Source organism: Lepidochelys kempii, chromosome 2, assembly GCF_965140265.1.
Source record: "Lepidochelys kempii isolate rLepKem1 chromosome 2, rLepKem1.hap2, whole genome shotgun sequence".
NCBI lineage: Eukaryota > Metazoa > Chordata > Testudines > Cheloniidae > Lepidochelys > Lepidochelys kempii.
In genome coordinates, this window is record NC_133257.1 from 123210465 (window position 1) to 123229123 (window position 18659).

Consider the following 18659-nt stretch of genomic DNA (forward strand, 5'->3'; position numbering starts at 1 on the left):
GAAAATAAATCCTGAAGTGGCCGTTGTACCAGGAACATTCTGTATTTAACTAAAAACCATACCACTAAAGTGATGAGAGGAAGGGTTCTGTTTGAAACAACTGAAAAACCGAAAATGATTCACCCAATCAAGTGCTATCCATAAGTCTAGTGGAAGCAGAAGCAATTGCAACGTTATAGTTAAGTTATGGGGGACCCTGCTGCAAATTTAATTTCCTGCAGTTCTAATAACTAAATCATAGAATCATAGAATATCAGGGTTGGAAGGGACCTCAGGAGATCATCTAGTCCAACCCCCTGCTCAAAGCAGGACCAATCCCCAATTTTTGCCCCAGATCCTTAAATGGCCCCCTCAAGGATTGAACTCACAAACCTGGGTTTAGCAGGCCAATACTCAAACCAAACCTTTAATATATAGGGAGTTTTACAGTGGAAAATAGCTCAGTAGAATCCCCTTAATTGGTGCAGAGTCTGAGCAAAACAAACTTTGTGCCTATAATACAATTGCCCAGTTTTCAGAGGCATACAGTGTTCTGTAAAAAATCATGGATTTTATGGTTTTAAGCCTCATATTTTGTAACCTTAGAACCACGAAACTGCCTTGCATAGAGCAGATCATTAACCCACTTAATTCACTATGGAGGTGGATCTGATTGAGGCTTGTACAGCTATTCCCAACCTTTTGGAGCACTATTGACCTTCAATCTTTGTCATTCTTTTCTTTTTGACAACTGAACGAAATTAGACAGGTAGTGGAATTGTGAGAGGGCTGGGTGGCAGGGCAATTGGGAGTGCATTCAAGGAGGATGAAGGGGAAGGCCAGTTGTGGTAGGTATGTGGGAGGGCACAGCATAAATGGCAGAAGTTCTCCCCAACCCATAGGCAGCAGAGATCATCATGCACTCGCCCCACACACCACCACCACCATGGAAGTCAGTAGTTTGCTGTAATTGCTACACTCTGCTGAGCCACTTTGTGGCAACCAGAAGAGGTACTCACTCACCTTGTGCAGTAATGATGGCTCTTTGGGTGCCACACTGTAGCTGTATGTGCACCCCTGTATCTCTAATCAGAGATTTTTGGTAGCCGTGTCCATTGAGCCCATGCATGTGCTCTCCCTCCCTCGTGGTCTGCCTCGAGGCTATCTAGCATTGTGCTGGTGAACCCCCTCACTTCCTTCTCCACCACAGAGCCCTACAGAAACTCCACAGAGGGCAGGTTGTGGAGCATCCATAGGGGGACACACATCTTGAAGAACCATCATTACTGCACAAGGTGAGTGACTTCCTCTTCTTCTTCGAGTAGTGTCCCTATGGGTGCTCCACCGTAGGTGACTCCTGAGCGGTACCCACCACTGGAGGCTGGGAAGAAAAGAAACAGGAGGGCATATTGCCATCTGTGTCAAGGTAAGGGAGCCAGACTTGTCATGGCCAGGAGGAACAATCAGAATAACTCTCACTTTGTCTTGTTGAATTTTCAACAGGACCTTTGAGAGAAGAGGAAACTGGGAAAAGGCATACAAGAAAGCCCTGTCCCAATCAAGGATGAGGGCGTCTCCCCAGGCTGGCCCTGGAGCAGTAATGAGGACATTTCTTGTTCCGGTAAGTAGCGAAGAGATCCATAGTCAGGTTTCCCCAAAGGGCGATTATATCTTGAAGCACCTCTGAGTTCAGTACCCACTCATGGTCATGACAAAAATTTTGACTGAGATTGTCAGCTGTCATGTTCTGTATCCCTAGTAAATAGACAGCTGAGATGAGCAAACTGTGATGGATGCACTAGTTCCAAAGATTGAGTGCTTCCTTGCAGAGGGAGGGAGATCTGGCACCCTCTTGGTGATTTATGTACAAAATACAGGTCATATTAAGTCAATCATGACTTGTGTGGGTGTTCTTGATGAATGGCAGAAAGTGTGCACAGGCGTTCCTGACAGCCCTTAGCTCCAAAAGAGTGATATGGAAGGTCACTTCTGTAGAAGGTCATTTGCCCTGAACCTTGTGGTTGTGTAGGTGAGCTCCCCAGCCTATTAGGGAGGCATCCATCCCAGGGTGGTGAGTCTGCATAGCGGGAACAATACTCTCTCACTTATACTGCATGAATTTTGGCCCCGATAAACTCCAGTCACTGTGCCGCTACAATGAAGAGTACCTTGGAGAATACCCTGGGTGGAGCAGTCTGTACTGATAATGGTCCTGCCTCAAAGGTAAACCGTAGGAAGTCTCCTGTACGATCGTTGTATTGAGATATGGCAGTAGACATCTTGTAGGTCGAGGGCTGAAAATCAATCTACTTGCTCTAGAGCTGGAATAATGGCTGCGACTGTGACCATCTTGAATGTCTGCACCTTCCTGTATTTGTTTAATGCCCTTAGATCTAGAATGGGCCTCCAAGCTCCCTTTGCCTTGGGGATCAGGAAATAATGAGAGTAAAACCCCTTGCTCCTGAGCTGCACCGGGACTGGATCACTGGCCCCTAGGCATAATAAATTATATGTTTCCTGATGAAGTAGGTTCTCATAAGAAGGGTCCCTGAAGGGGGACGGGGAAGGAGGGTTGGAATGGGGGAGAGACATTAATTGAATGGTGTAACTCTTCAAAATTATCTCCAGGACACATCAGTCAGAGGTGATATTTTCCCAACTGCTGTGAAGTAGGGCCAGGTGACTTCTGAAGGGGACGTGACAGGTGTGTAGGTGGCAGCTGATGTTGCAAGGTATAATTGTTCAGGCCCTCAACCAACCCGTCAAAAGTGCTTAGACGAGGTGGTTTGAGAGGTTGCAGACTGGGGTGTGCCCACTTTTGAGCCCTGGTCCTTTTACACTGTGGCTTGTAACAGCACTGAGATGGTGGGTATTGAGGAGATTGTGACCTGTGCTGTGTCTGAGAGGTATATCTTCTTTTCTGTCCCGCAGTGTAGATTCCTAGGGAGCATAATGTGGTCCGAGAATCCTTCAGGATGCGGACAGAAGAATCTGTCATCTTTGTGAAGAGTTTGGGCCCTTCAAACTGGAAGTCTTCTGCAGTTTTTTGGGCAATCCAGAAAGGTGTAGTCAAGAAGCCCTCCACAGTACCACTGTCATGGAGATCGGGTGGGCAGATGTATCAGCTACATTCAGTGCTGTCTCTAGCACCAGTTTGGCTATTAACTGATCCTCTCTAAGAATGGTCTGAAACTGTTCCTTTTGTGTCTCCAGTAAACGTTCTAGAAATGCACTGAGTTTCCCATAATTAATAAAATTGTATTTGGCCAATGACAGTTTGGTAATTTGTGACTCTAAACGTAATGTCGCCGACAAATACACCATCTTGTCAAGTCGGATCATTTGGGGTCGACTTGGCATTATGTTGCTTGCTTTCTGCATTAACCACATCCACTGTGATGGAGTTGGGTTGCGGATGTTGAAACAAAGTCTATCTCTTTGGGAGGGATGTAGTATTTTTATTTTTGGCTCTGTTGCTGGTTGGTGCGTTGGAGGCTGGTGTCTGCCAGATGACTTTGGTAGGATCTAGAATCACCTCATTAATTGGGAGGGCAATTCTGGATGAGGAGGAGGTGTGCAGAATATCCACCAACTTGTTATGTGTATCTGCCACCTCCTGTAGGGAAATCTGCAGCTCACCTGTCACCCTCTTGGTAAGATCTAGAAAGTTCTTAAAATCATCACCTAGTGATGGGCAGGAGGGAGGCGGTACAGCCTCATCTGGTGGAGATGAGGATAAGTGTGCTGGAGGGGTAGCTTCCTCTTTGAGTCTTTCTTCCTGTTCTGAAAAAGCTTCCTTCTCCCCTGCCTCAGGGGCTCTGGACAGCCAGGCTGTAGGACACCATCTGGTGGACTCTCTCTGAGAGACGCTGGACGGCCGTGATATGTGTGTGTGTGTGTACTTTGCCCAAGATTGCAATACGGCCATGGAGGAAGGAGGGCAGGCATGGGTGGTAGGCTTACCCCAGGGGGCCCATACTACGATTTGTGGGTTGGCTCAATGAAATTGGGGAGGACCCTTGTATTGTGATGAGGGGGCAGGGAAATTACCTCCTCCTGGCCACTGTCAGACTCGACACTGGGTAAGGGTGGTACTGACTGGAGTAGTGGCGGTACACGGCCTGGTGCCAAGAGCGATTCCGGGTGCCGGGATGTGCTTGGTACCAGGAGCCTGGTACCAAGTAATGGGGATTTCATTTCTTCCCCAACCATCAGGTCTCCAGGGTACCAGAGACCATGCAGAACCCTGGGCTCACTCGGTACCACGGACGAGTGTCCACGGTACTTTGTTGGTACCGATGGTTGAGAAGGTGCAGAGCACTCCCTAGATGAGTTTTTTGTTGCACCCGGTACAGAAAGTTTGTCAGTGCCACTCTTTTAGAGATGGTACGTTAATTGTCTTAAGAGCCACAGGTCTCCAGGGTACTAGAGCTCACTTGGTACCGCAGAGGAGTGTGTGTGGTATGTTGTCAGTACTGATAGTTGGGAAGGTGAAGAGCACTCCTCAGATGGAAGTTTTGTTGTACCTGGTACCAAAGGGTTTTTCTATGCTGCTCTTGGGCAGCGATTTAAAGGGCCCAGGCTCCACTGTGGTGGCAGCAGCCAGAGCCCCAGGCCCTTTAAATTGCCGCCCGAACCCCGGGACTCCCAGCCACTGCTGCAGCTACCACTATCATGGGGTAGCTACAGCTACCAGGGGTAGCTGGAGCCCCGGGCCCTTTAAATCTCAATTTAAAGGGCCCAGGGATTTAAAGACCCCACCTCTTCTGGTTAAGGCCCCGCCCCCTTCCAGTTGAGGCTCCACCCCCCGCTCAGGACTCCAGCGTACCAGAGCATGTGCGCCGGCTCAACCGAAACTGTTGCCAAAAATCTCCGATTAGAGACGCGGGGCGCATGCACCCATAGGGACACTACTTGAAGAAGAACTAGCTACCTTCTCCCACAAGGGGAGTCAGAGCCAGGGGCTCCGCTTTCCAGCTGAGAAGCCAGATCCACCTACTTAGAGATGCTGAACTCACTAAAGTTTGAAATGCTTTGAGGTCTTTGGATGGAAGGTGCTATAGAAATACAAAGTATTATATTATTTACTGACTCAAACTGTCTACTAACAAGCCAGTAGGAGGCAGGATGGGGAAGGAGCAGTCGGAGTAGGGGGAAGGTAGCTGGTGAGAAGCTGTTCCTCAGATGGCTTTTAGATCAAAGTGTCCTGCAAACCCTGTGATTTTACACTAGTGACAAGTTCCATTGTCTATTTATTTAATTGCTGCTCATCACTATTGTATCAAGTAGCTAATTACTTAGGCCTGGTCACACCGTCTTTATTTGGCAAAACTCCAGTTGAAGCCAGTGGTAATTTTGCAGGGTTAAGCAAGGACATTAGGATTTGGCCCCTTTCTCTGTTCATATGAATCATCTGGTTTTCAGTGAAGTTCCATGGCCAGAAAGATTGTCTATTCTGACATGATTTCCAGACCAGTTTTACAGATCGAAGAAGTTCAGCTAAATTTTAGAACATTTGAGAAATTATCTGGACTGAACTGGCACTCCAGACTTTTTGAGATTAACCATAGCTACTTTTTAATCCAGTTTTACAGCTGGATTGATGCACAAGGGGTTTAAGTGACTTGCTCAGTGTCTCTGCATGCATCAATGGCTGTCTGCATTGCAACAGTTTAGAATTTTTTTAGTTCCCAATCCTTTGCCCCAGACACTGGACTCACTTGGCCTCATGGAAGTACTATTTAATTGACTCCAAAGTTTAGGTTGCACTACAAATATGTTATCCTTTGAGTCTGTTAATAGTGTGGCAGGAAAACTAAATCTTTTGTTGTTGTTGTTCATATAGACTGACTACATTCGGGGGAGGGATAGCTCGGTGGTTTGAGCATTGGCCTGCTAAACCCAGGGTTCTGAGTTCAATCCTTGAGGGGGGCCATTTAGGGATCTGGGGCAAAAAATGGGGATTGGTCCTGCTTTGAGCAGGGGGTTGGACTAGATGATCTCCTGAGGTCCCTTCCAACCCTGTGATTCTATTATTCTGTTTTGTAGAGATGGATCCAAAACAAAAATCATGGAGCTGCATTCTGGGTACAAACTTTGTAGCTCTACAGAACAAGCAAAACACACAGTTCGCCACTTCTGCTGTCCTTGTGGGGTTTGAAATCTTGATCTGAATGAGAACTTTTCCAAAGTGGAGTGTGGCTATACACAAATTAATAATCTTATAAAATGCCATAGGGGCACACAGTTTTACAAAAATATAAGCTCTGGTAGCCTAGAATGAGATGTACCTGACTGTGTTGGTGTTAGATATTCTTCTCCTTTGGTATGTTCTACAATGCATCTTTTATAGTACTGCATACTTATGCTTAAATGCTTTGCAGAATCTTGGCCTTAAGAACTAGAGTAATGGTTCTCAGTTGGACGAACGCAGAAGTGTTCCAGGGGGTGCATCCACTCATCTATATATTTGCCTAGTTTTACAACAAACTACGTATAAAGCACTAGCAAAGTCAATACAAACTAAAATTTCATACAATGACTTGTTTATACTGCTCAATAGACACTATACATTGAAATGTAAGTACAATATTTATATTCCAATTGATTTATTTTATAATTATAGGGTAAAAATGAGAAAGGAAGCAATTTTTCAGTAATAATATGTGCTGTGACAATTTTGTATTTTTATGTCTGATTTTGTATGCGAGTAGTTTTTAAGTGAGGTGAAACTTGGGGTACGCAAGACAAATCAGACTTCTGAAACGGCAACAGTAATCTGGAAAGATAGAAAATCAAATCCATTCTCTGTGTCACTCTATTTTAGTGGATGATTTTGGCTCAGGCTATTTAAACAGAGAACTTATTTCATTCTGAGTGCACTAGATATGCCTAGGAAAAGGTATAACAATAGCTTCATAATCAAGAAAGAGTTCAACAGCTAACATTTGTATAAAATTATAAAATAAATATTCTGCAGGAGATACTCTAAGCAAAATACTATATTCCTTTCTGTGCAGCCTGTGGTACAAAATACTAGCAATTTCACAGCTGCCATTTTAAAGTAGAGCTTCTTCTAACCTAATTAGCATTTATGGATCTTCAAGCAGCAATTAAAAAAACAGCCTGGTTTTTATTGGTTTATAAATAATTATTTGGCTTGCTTTATTATTGTTTATGGGACACCAGCATGAAAAATGTCTACAGTTCAAATGCAAATATTGATCAGATCACTCACACTGTTGTGTAATTAAGCTACAAAGGTTATTTACGTGGATAAATACTGAACTGGGACATTTATGTACCTATTTATTCAGATCACTGTCCCGTCTCTTTTTAAGGTTTTTTCCTGAGAATACAGCCTGTTTTCATATTTTAGCAAAGAGTGTTAAAGAAATGGTGTTTCATAATGGGAAAGAAGCTATTGTCATGTAATGGGAACCAAGTTACAGTAGCCATAACAGAATATTGCACTCATGAAATGTAACCGGAACTATTAGCTGTATAAATGGATATAAAAAGAGAACTTACTACCTTTCTCACAGTTATGATGCCAACTTGGTAATTAGGATCAGTGTTAATGTCAAAGACATCCAGTCCATCTCCATCTACAAAGCTGTATTTCATTTCAGCATTAATGCCTTCATCCAGGTCTTTAGCAACAACACGGCCCACAGTGGAGCTGACTGAAGCAGACTCCAGCACACTCATCTGATAATGTTCTGGCAAGAGAAGTGGAGGGGGAGGGGGAAAAAAACATGACTGGAACAAAAACTGTACAGGAATTCAGAGGACTGGCCACAGTCAACAAATCCAGCAGTCTGAAGAGAGGTCCAGTTAAAGGTTCTTTTTTCCAGGCTGAAAAGCAAAGGGTCATCTCCATTTAGGAAGCCATCACTAATTTGGATTTGCCTTGCTGAGTTTCAGTAAGCTGCCTGTTAGGGGCATATTTAAGTGATTTTCATCAAAACACCAGTGCTTCCAATGGCAACTCAAAATGAAATGAGAGCAGAATTAGTGAATAACTGATCTGCTTTAACAGCAGGCTTGGGGAAAGAGAGAACTGCAATTTAATAAAGTAGGTTTTTTTTAAAGTACAAATACAATGCCTATGATATTACCTGCCACCCTAGCTCAGCTCCATGCTTGAACAATCTCTCTTAACTATACCGTTTATTTAACTCTATTCTAAAGGACAGCATCAGTGATGGGGCCTGATGTCATTTAATACGATTTTCCCTAATCCATAGGATTGACACCAAGTCTCGCCACTTGATGTTTTAAAAATAGAAATGACATCTATAACATACATCAAGTCAGACTTGATTAACAAGGGGAAGAGGAGGAAGAAAATAAAAAGCAATATGCGGTGATGGTTTTGCTGGAGAGTGCTCCCAGCTGAGTTTGGTTTTAGCAAAGCAGAGTATGTAAAGGGAGAAGGAGAAAAGGAACAGACAAAAGTGTTGAAAACATTAAAAATAACTAGAGTATCAGGCTGTTAGTCTAAGAAAATATGGGCATTGCTCAAGCCACTGAAGTTGAAGAGAGTCTTTCCATTGACTTCAATGGACTTTGCTTAGGATCAGGCATTAGGGGATGCATTTAGAGAAGGGCATAATGAGACAAATCTTGCTTTGAGTTACACCAGTGTAAATCCAAACTAACCTTTCTGAAATCATCATATGCCTTAGACTTTAAATAATCTTTTGGTGAGTTCAGTTGAATTTTTACTGGGAAACAGTCTGCATGCAAAACTATTCCATACTGTTCAGCACAAACAACAGACTCACTCATAAAGAGGAGAGGCTAAACTGAATTGCTGAATTAAATCCCTTTTTCTCTCCTCCCTCCCAGCCCTTGAGACAGACATCCTTCCATGCTAAGGATGAGAAAACAAACAAAGTAGTACATGGAAACCTACTTGCAAAGGCCTGCAGTATCTAATCTAGGAATAAAGGAATGTCCCTGATTTCCTAAATTTAAAAAGGAAAAACAAAACCATAAATACCAAAAATAAATAGGTTTAAAAAAAAAAGAGGTCAGGGATACAGCTGGTCAATAATTTTTTTTATTTTTTGGTTTGGAAAATGTCAATTTGTCTAAACAAAAACTTTGCAGGAAAGGGTCAGTTTTGACAAATATTCTGATTCAATTTTTTTTTTTTGAAAAATTTAGAAATGTCAGAATGGGATGCTTTGACATTTTCTCAACAAAGTTTAGTTTTTCACTTTGAAAAAACTTTTAATGAAAATAAGATTTTAAAATGTCAAAATCAATACATGTTTTGAAATTATTGAAAGAAGAAAAAGATCTGACATTTGTTTTGGATCATCAGTTCTCAGATTTTTTTTGAGATTTTGACTTTTCATCCTGTTTTGAGACAGTAAAAAATTTCAAAAATGCTCAGGGGGACAGGAAAATTGTTTGTACCCTATTCTAGTCATGGATTGATTCCATTTGAAAAGGTCAAAGTAAGTGCAGATATTCATCATGCAAGTATTTCAACCCATCTTCCCTCTTCAGTAACATTGTAATAAAGCAGATACTCACTCTGTGGAAATCTGGGTGGATTGTCATTGACATCAGAGAGGGTGATGTTGACTTTGGTTGTCCCAGCTAATCCTCCCAACTGTCCACCCATATCTTTGGCCTGGATAATCACTTCATAATAGTCTTTTGCTTCTCTGTCCATGTTCATTAGAGCTGTTCTAATTAAGCCTGTAAGATTTTTTTTAAAGGTTTTAGGACGGAAAAGAAATTCTGTTTAAACAATATGCAAAACAGGACAGAGCTGGTTTCAATAAAAAAACACAATTGCTCCTAATTTAAAAGAATGGGGTCAGACTCTGCTTTCAATCACACCAGTGTAGATTTAGAGTGATTCAAATGAAGCCAATGGAGTTACTTCACATCAATTCCAGTGTAAATTGGAACAGAATTTGGCGCTCAGTCTCCATTTTGTTTCCTATGGATATTCTATAAAGAAAGACTGGCAGTTTTACTTTGTAACTTACATCTCAGGGTTGGGAACACAGAAATTGCTATTGGTAATCACGCATAAATCCACCATGCAGAGTCTGCTTTCTTTTATGGTAACATTACTGAAAAAGAACATGAGGTGGCAGCAATACTTCTCTGACAGAGTCTGCAAAGAGCCATCCGATGCAATTACTGCCTCTGCTGACTCACTAAAGCAGATTGTTGCTTTTGGTTATAAAAGCAGGAACTCGCAAGGCTACAGCTCTCTGGACTTTTAGATCATGCTTCCTTAGCTCTCTCTCTTGGTCTCCTGCTTCAGGGATTCTAGTAGTGTAACTGACCTCTTCTTTATTTAGGCTATTCTCATCCTCACCTCAGCACCTCCCTTCCCTTCTTAAGGCTTTAAAGTCTTTTTCTCTTTTCTTTTTTTTAATACCTGACTGCCCTTGCTGAATTCTACATACTTTTAGTGGTTACTTTTAGCAGACACACTGTGTGCGGGGCTTAACAAAACAGCACTAAAATGATACTGCAGTGGCAACTATCATCCTATATACTAAGGAAGAAATAGAGACTAATGCAAACAATTCACAAGTGCACTGTTTAAATGTTGCCACCTGCAGTTTTTATGAGCCTGATTCTGCAAGAAGTTGAGCACTGCCCATTAAATGCTGTGGATCTTCAATTCCCACTGGGATGTGAAAGTGCTTAGCATCTTTGCAAAATGGGCCCTCTGTGTGTGAATACTTTATAGACTGTGTCCCCTCTCTGCCCCTTAATACAGAAAATGTTCTCACTTCATCCTCCTAGAAATCCTAAGTATCTGAAAACAAAAATGATTAAGGGGTTACTCATTCTATGGTTTATAACCCAAATACTAAATAAATAACTCTGTTTTGCCTATGTATAATAGGGCTCAGGAAAGAACAAAGCGTATCTAAGTTTCTTCTTGGATAATGGACATATTTCATTTACTGGTAACTTTCAAAAGTGAGTTATATGGTATTTCTTTTTATTATGTTCCGCTAGGGTTCATCAATAAATATCCTCTCATGAGTTTCTGACCTTAACACTACAGTTGGCCCCTGGGAGTTGTCAAAAAATGTATGATTCCTCCTATGATACAGACATTATGTGGTGTGTGTCATATGCAGTGTCCTGTGCATAAATCTAGGGCTATTAATAAATAAACCCTTACATAGGATACTCCAGCTAACTACATTTGTTTGCTTCTACTTTCTTACCTCTATTGGTATAAAGGTTTTTTAACACGTGGATTTGTGTACCAGATCTGCTGAAGACTTCATTGAAATGATAGCCTACAAGAATAGTAACAGCACAAAATAAACCCAACTCCACTAATGCAGAATTTGGTAATTTAGATGAATATGCTACTGCAGATAGCATATTCTTGCTCTGAAGATCTCTATTGCAATGATGCTTAATCTCCAACATAAAACTGTTCTATTCTGGCTCTTATATAGAAATAAGACTCGGGTAGTGTGTTTTGTCTTTTAACTTTCTTCCTGCCCCAGTATTTTTGCTCTCCTGTGTCCATCTGGTGTTTAAGATTCACTGGGTGTTTCCTTGAGGAAGAATGTGGTCCATAGTGAATGAAAGCTAAGAGAAGTCATACTTTTTGGCTGATTCCTTGTTGAAATAAAATACCTGTTCTGGAGTCCACAGAGAAATATGGTTGCCCCTGGAGAATACTGTAGATTACTCTGGCACTGTTCCCATAGGTTGGATCATCAGCATCTGTTGCTGTCACCTGGATAACAGAGGTGCCTGAAAAACAAAACAAAACCCAACAACAACAGGGTAGACCCTTATTAAATTCATAGCTGGGAAGAAAGAAAACAGTTCTAACTAGTTTCAGTCCATAAAAAATGTTCTATTATATTGGATCTCATAGATTCATGGATTACAAGGCCACTGTGAGTATCCCATTCTGACCTCTACTATAACACAGGTCATTGAACTTTCCCAAAATAATTCCTAGAGCACATCTTTTAGAAAAATATCCAGTCCTGATTTAAAAATTGTCAATGATGGAGAATCCACCATGAACCTTGGTAAACTATTCCAATGGTTAATTACCCTCACTTTAAAAAATTATGACTTCATTCTAGTTTGAATGTGTCCAGTTTCAACTTCCAACCAGTGGATTATGTTATACCTTTCTCTCCATTGAAAAGCCCATTATTAAATATTTGTTCCCCAAATAGATATTTATAGACTGAAATCAAGTCAACCCTTAACCTTCTCTTCGTTAAGCTAAATAGATTGAGCTCCTTGAGTCATTTAGCTGTTACCACTCAAGAAAGAGATCTTGGAGTTATTGTGGATAGTTCTCTGAAAACATCCACTCAATGTGCAGTGGCGGTCAAAAAAGCAAATAGAATGCTGGGAATAATTAAGAAGGAGATAGAAAATAGGACAGAAAATATTATGTTGTCTCTATATAAATCCATGGTATGCCCACATCTTGAATACTGTGTGCAGATGTGATCGCCCCATCTCAAAAAAGATATACTGGAATTGGAAAAGGTTCAGAAAAGGGCAACAAAATTGATGAGGGGTATGGAACGGCTTCTGTATGAGGAGAGATTAATAAAACAGAGTTTTCAGCTTGGAAAAGAGATGGTGAAGGGGAGATAGATTGAGGTCTATTAAAATCATGACTGGTATAGAGAAAGTAGATAAGGAAGTGTTGTTTACTACTTCTCATAACACAAGAACTAGGAGTCACCAAATGAAATTAATAGGCTGCAGGCTTGAAATAAATAAAAGGAAGTATTTCTTCACACAACACACAGTCAACCTGTGGAACTCCTTGCCAGAAGATGTTGTGAAGGCCAAGACCATGACTGGGTTCAAAAAAGAACTAGATAAATTCATGGAGGATAGGTCCATCAATGGCTGTTAGCCAGGATGGGCAGGAATGGTGGCCCTAGCCTCTGTTTGCCAGAAGCTGGGAATGAGCGACGGGGATGGATCACTTGATGATTACTTTTTCTGTTCATTCCCTCCCCTCCTCAATCCTTTTCAGAGTCACTGATTCCCAGGATAGAGTTTCCCATCCTGCATCCCCTAAATATGGCCTGCATTCTTTGTTCCTAGATGTATACATTTACATTTAGCCATACTAAAATCCATACTGTTTGCTTGCACTCAGTTTACCAAACAATCCAGATCTCTCTGAATCAGTGACCTGTCCTTTTTCATTATGTATCAACTCTCCCAATTTTTGTGTTATCTACAAACTTTATCAGTGATGCTTATATATTTTCTTCCAGGTCACTGTTAAAAAATGTTCAATAGTGTAAGGCCAAAAACCTATCCTTGCAGGATCCCACTGAATACAAATCCGGTAGATGATGATTCCCCATTTACAATTATATTTTGAGACCTATCAGTTAGCCAGTTTTTAATTCATCTAACGTGTGCCATTGTAGTGAGGTGCCTTGGCCTCCCTCTGAGATTGACCCCTGCCCACCTTCTGATGGGTGGAACCAGGACATCTGCACTCACCCCACTGGAAGCAGAGGGCGGGACAGGAGTATAAAAAGCAAGCTCTGCAGCTCCAGCTGGGCTGGAGCCACTGGAGGAGACAGATGCCTTCTTCCTGCTGCTGGTGCTTGAAGAGGATCCCTGCACTGCTGAGGACTTACCAGAGCTGCCTGCTGGTAGGAATTTTGAGGAATTGCTGGGACTGCCGTTAGCTGTGTACCCCGGTGAGACAGAGGATGAACCCGAGACACAGGTACACCATGCAGGGAATGTAGGAAGTAGCCCAGGGACACCAGATTGTAGTCCAGTTGTGTTGTTGCCTGAATCCAAGTCAGCATGTTTTGGCTAAATCCCAGTGGTAGAACACTCCACCACTCTCAGGGCTGTGGGATGGGTCCTGGTGGAGTGGGGTGGGCCCAGGTCCCCCTATTGCTCCCTGCTGCCAGCCCCCCACCTTACGGCAAGAGGCCTGCGTTTGCCTGCCATCTGCAGAGCTAGGTTGTCAGGCTGTTTGGTGCTCCGCCCTTCCTGAAGGTCGATGCCCCTACACTATGTGGTGCGCCGCCCTGCCTGTAAGCACACAACAGATGATTTAGCTTGCAGTATTTCTTTGTCAGCATTACGCCACCACAAAACAATTGTTTCTTCCAAGGAAATGAAAAACTGACAAAATTGGAAAAAAATACTTTCCATGTTTACTAGAAGTTTTACACGGAAAGGTGTTTTCCTGTTTTGCTTAGGTCCCAGGAAGCCTCCTGTTTGCATTCTGGCTGTACGGCAAAAAATATCCCATAAATTCTTCTTTGATCCCACTCTAACAGCATAAAACACATTGGGTCAGATCATTGGGTCCACTGAGCTAAGCTTGGTGCAGGACCAGAAAGGAGTGGAAGTCAAAGGTGGCTTAAAGCTAGCTTTGCACACCTTCAATCCTGGGGACAGCTGGGGGAAATTTCGATGTCTGGTATAAGCTAGATCAGGCTCAGAGGTCCTCTAACCTTCACTGACTCATAGTGGATGTCCAAGAGACCATTACACACATACAGATTGTCAGAGCACAATACATTCAAGCTATGCCCTTTCCTGCCCCCATCTTTCACTTGACATGCCTCCTATGCTGTGTGGGGCCAGCAACTGGTGATGTAAACCAAGTACACTTGCTTGCAGCAGCCAGAGATGTTCTAGAGAAGGTTTTCCCAATGCTGCAGAACAAAGGACCCAAAGTAGAGGCCAAAGACTTGGGTAATTTGTGTACTGGTGATTAATTGTAATTTGCTCATAATGAAAATTATGTTCCTAAATTCACCTTACCTACTGGTGACATTTCTGGAACTGAGGCTACATAAGGTCCATCCAGGAACTTGGGTTCATTGTCATTGATGTCTTGGATTTTGATGATGAACTCTGATTCTGGTTCCATTGGCCTGCCTGTCCGTCTGTCCAGGGCCTGAGCCCTCAGAGTATACTGGGACCTCTCCTCTCGGTCCAATCTCTGAATGGCATGAATGTCCCCAGTGGTATCATCGATCGTAAATACAATGCCAGCTCCTTCTCCTGAGAGAATGTACTTGATTGATCCATCTCCTCTGTCCATATCGGAATGGAGCTGCAAAAAGTAACACAATCTAATCAGGAAACAAGCCTGGAGTGTATGTGGTGAACACCACCATGAAAATTAGTTTTCAGAACATTTTGGTCTCCCTATTGAAATTCATCTACTGGTTTTAGAAACTTTTTTTTCTTTTTTGTTGTTGTTTAAATATGGAAGGATGCAAATAATTCAAACAGCAGAAGTGCAAAGTTGAGGTTAACCTCCCCCTCATTTCTACCCCCAAATCTGTACCGTGGAAAAAGGAGGAGGCAACCAAACAAGAATGCTCTTGGGGTTTGATTCAAAGCTCATATAAGTCTGTGGGAGTCTCTCTTTTGACTTCAATGGGCTTCAGATAGTGCCCATACTCAGCTAGGACAACAGTCCCCAAACTTTTCAGGTCCATGCCCCGCCGAGCCGGGCCGGGAAGCAGACAAGGGTCAGGGAGCTGAGGCTCAGGCCACATCTGGGGGTATTTCTAGTAACAAAAAAATCGAACACCCTAACCCTGCCCCTTCCCCAAGGCCCCGCCCCCGCTCACTACATTTCCCCCTCCTTCTGTGGCTCGCTCTCCCACAGCCTCACTCACCTCACTTGGCTGGGGTGGGAGGTTGGAGTGAGGGCTTTAACTGGGGTTGGGGGCTCCAGGGTGGGGCCAAAAATGGGTTCAGGGTGTGGGAGGGGGCTGCGGGTTGAGGCAGGGGGTTGGGGTGTGGGAGGTGGGAGAGGGTGAGGGCTCTGGGCTGGGTCCAGGGATGAGGGGTTTGGGGTTCAGGAAGGGGCTCCAGGCTGGGGGGGTGGGGCCAAGGGATTTGGAGTGCAGGAGGGGCCTGTGGGTTGAAGCAGGTAGCTTGGGTTCAGGATCGGGTGAGGGCTCGGGGCTGGGGATGAGCGGTTTGGGGTGCAGGAGGGTACTCTGAGTTTGGGGGGGCCCAGGGCTGGGGCAGGGGGTTGGGGCTTGGGTCTGGGGTGCAATTTTACCTTGGGTGGCTCCCGGTCAGCAGTGCAGTGGGTAAGGCAGGCTGCCTGCCTGTCCTGGCACTGCACTGCACTACACATGCCCTGGAAGCAGCTAGTAGGTCTGGGTGCTACGTGGGAGTCCAGGAGGCTCCACGCGCTGCTCTCGCCTGCAGACACCGCCCTCGCAGCTCCCATTTGCCGGTGCTCGGGGCAGGGCAGCGCGCGAAGCCCCTTGGCCCCTACCCTCCCACCTAGGAGCCAGATCTTCTGGCTACTTCCGGAGCACAGCGCGGTGCCAGCCAGGACAGATAGGAACTAGCCTGCCTTAGCGCCACCAACCGGACTTTTAATGGCCCAGTGGGCAGTGCTGACCGGAGCTGTCAGGGTCCCTTTTCGACTGGGTGTTCCAGTTGAAAACTGGACACCTGGTCACCCTAGCTGGGGCCATGGGTCTGGGGCCAGGTGCAGCACTGCTGCTGCTAGGGGGAGGCCAGGCGTGGGACTGGGAGCTGAGGCTGTGGCTGGAGGTGGCACCAGAGCAGGGCTGGGTGGTGCTCCCCCTCCACTCCCCTGGAGGCTGACCTGGGCCCTGCCGCACCCCCATGAATGTTCATCTGCGACCCCTAGGGAGGCACGCCCCACAGTTTGGGGACCTCTGAGCTAAGGCTTAGGAAAAGATAAGGACAAAAAACATGCAGAATGGCTTTATACTTTCTAAAGAGGATTAAAAGGAATGAGAATGTCTGTTATAAAATATACCAGGGTGCAAAAGTAGTACTGGACTAGAGAGAAAATACAGTAAAGGCTTGTCTATAAAGCAAGTTACTACCCAGCAAGCCAGGGTGTGAATCTACAGTGCACCAACTTGCTGTGCAGTAACGTCGCATGTGGACCTTCTACACCACACTGAAAGTTTGCCAAGCTGTGCTCCAGGTTTTTCAGTATGCTGTATCAGTGTCCACATTGGATGTCACTGCACAGCTAACTGGTGAGCTATAGCTTGGCTTGCTGGGCAGTAACTTGTCATGTAGACAAGCCCTCAGTCAACTAATGAATGAGGAGTGGAATGGAGTGAATGACTACTCAATAACTGCTGTGATGCAGAATGTCTTTAAAAAATTGTCTCTAACAAGAAAAATAGAGCTGGACAGCTAGGTAATAAGGCAGGTAGTATAAAGTAGCTATTATGAAAGTTGTTTCCAGTGTTGTAGCCATGTTGGTCCCAGGATAAGAGACAGACAAGGCGAGATAATATATGTATTATATAATGTATGAGATAATAGCTTTTATTGGACAAAGTCTTCTCTTGGTGAAAGAGACGAGCGTTCGAGTTCCACAGAGCTCTTCTGCTGTGAAAGAAGAGACAAGAAGTTGGTCCAATAAAAGATATTGCCTCACCCTCCTTGTTTCTATTATTAAAGAACAGGTAAGGCAAGCAGTTTGGAACATTTGAGTATATACAAGCTAGCCTGTGGATTTTAAATGCATCCCAGAGTTTTAAATAGAATTAACGAATACATTTGCTGCATGACTGGTAAACAGTTCTGAGAAGTTGTGGCTAACTGGAGACACAACCAAATGCAGAAGAAAACTAAATGTTGTACTAATTATCTTCAAAACCAGGTACAAGAGTCACCCTGGTAATTACTATTCTGCTAAACGTCTAACCCTAGTGAAATATTAGAACAAATATTAAGATCAAACAAATCATTTAATTTCAATTCAAGCATATTCTTAAATGCTTTGCTGGATTGGGGCTTTATGGCCTGATGAAATCAGTGAAACACGTTAGATCAGGCCCGAAGCATTTCGAAGATAATAGAACCATGAACAACAATCAGAATGGATTTATGAAGAATAGCTTTTGTTTGTCAAGCTTGATTTTTTTTTTAATATATATTTGCAACACTGGTGGATGAATAAACAATGGTGGGCATAATAGCCCAGCTTCAGCAAAGTAGTTAAGCACTTCCTTAACTTTACACATGTATAAATATTTTGATGAGAAGGGCCGCGTAAGTGCGTCACTGAACTGTGACCAACAGGAGCAGCACTGGTCTAGTGCAGTGGTTCTCAAACTAGGGGAGCCGCTTGTTCAGGGAAAGCCCCTGGCGGGCCGGGCCGGTTTGTTTACCTGCCGCATCCATAGGTTTGACCGATCGCAGCTCCCACTGGCCGCAGTTTGCCGTTCCAGGCCAATGGGGGCTGCAGAAAGTGGCGTGGGCCGAAGGACGTGCTCGTCGCCCTTCCCGCAGACAGCAGCAGACAGTGGCAGCGAACCGTGGCCAGTGGGAGCTGTGATCAGCTGAACCTGTGGATGCAGCAGGTAAACAAACCAGCCTGGCCCTCAAGGGGCTTTCCCTGAACAAGCAGCGCCCCTAGTTTGAGAACCACTGATCTAGTGGACTGAACACCAGCAAATATCAAGGGCGGAGGGGAATTGTTTAGAATAATAAAATGGATATAAACAGAAGCAATAGGATGAAATTACTAAAGAAGAAATTTAGGTTGAAAAGCAGGAACCAAGTCCTGATGGTGAGATTTATTAGTCAATAGGTTTCAGAGTAACAGCTGTGTTAGTTTGTATTTGCAAAAAGAAAAGGAGTACTTGTGGCACCTTAGAGACTAACCAATTTAT

The 18659-nt window shown here is 43.8% G+C and overlaps 1 protein-coding gene across 3 annotated transcripts in view; it reads right to left on the bottom strand.

Moving 5' to 3' along the window:
- Nucleotides 1-18659, bottom strand: part of CDH20 (cadherin 20) — a 150680-nt gene that overhangs the window by 24015 nt on the left and 108006 nt on the right. For 2 of the 3 annotated variants that reach the window (XR_012157363.1, XM_073332246.1), the window contains exons 3-6: nt 14782-15076; nt 11626-11745; nt 9529-9696; nt 7513-7700 (exon numbers count right to left, since the gene is read on the bottom strand). Coding sequence is in view for 1 of the 3 variants with exons in the window: in XM_073332246.1 (XP_073188347.1) it covers nt 7513-7700; nt 9529-9696; nt 11626-11745; nt 14782-15076 (771 nt within the window). In the remaining 2 variants the exon portion in view is untranslated. Of the gene's footprint in view, nt 1-6269; nt 6343-7512; nt 7701-9528; nt 9697-11625; nt 11746-14781; nt 15077-18659 lie in introns of those variants that run through there. The other variant, XM_073332247.1, reaches the window with a different exon arrangement.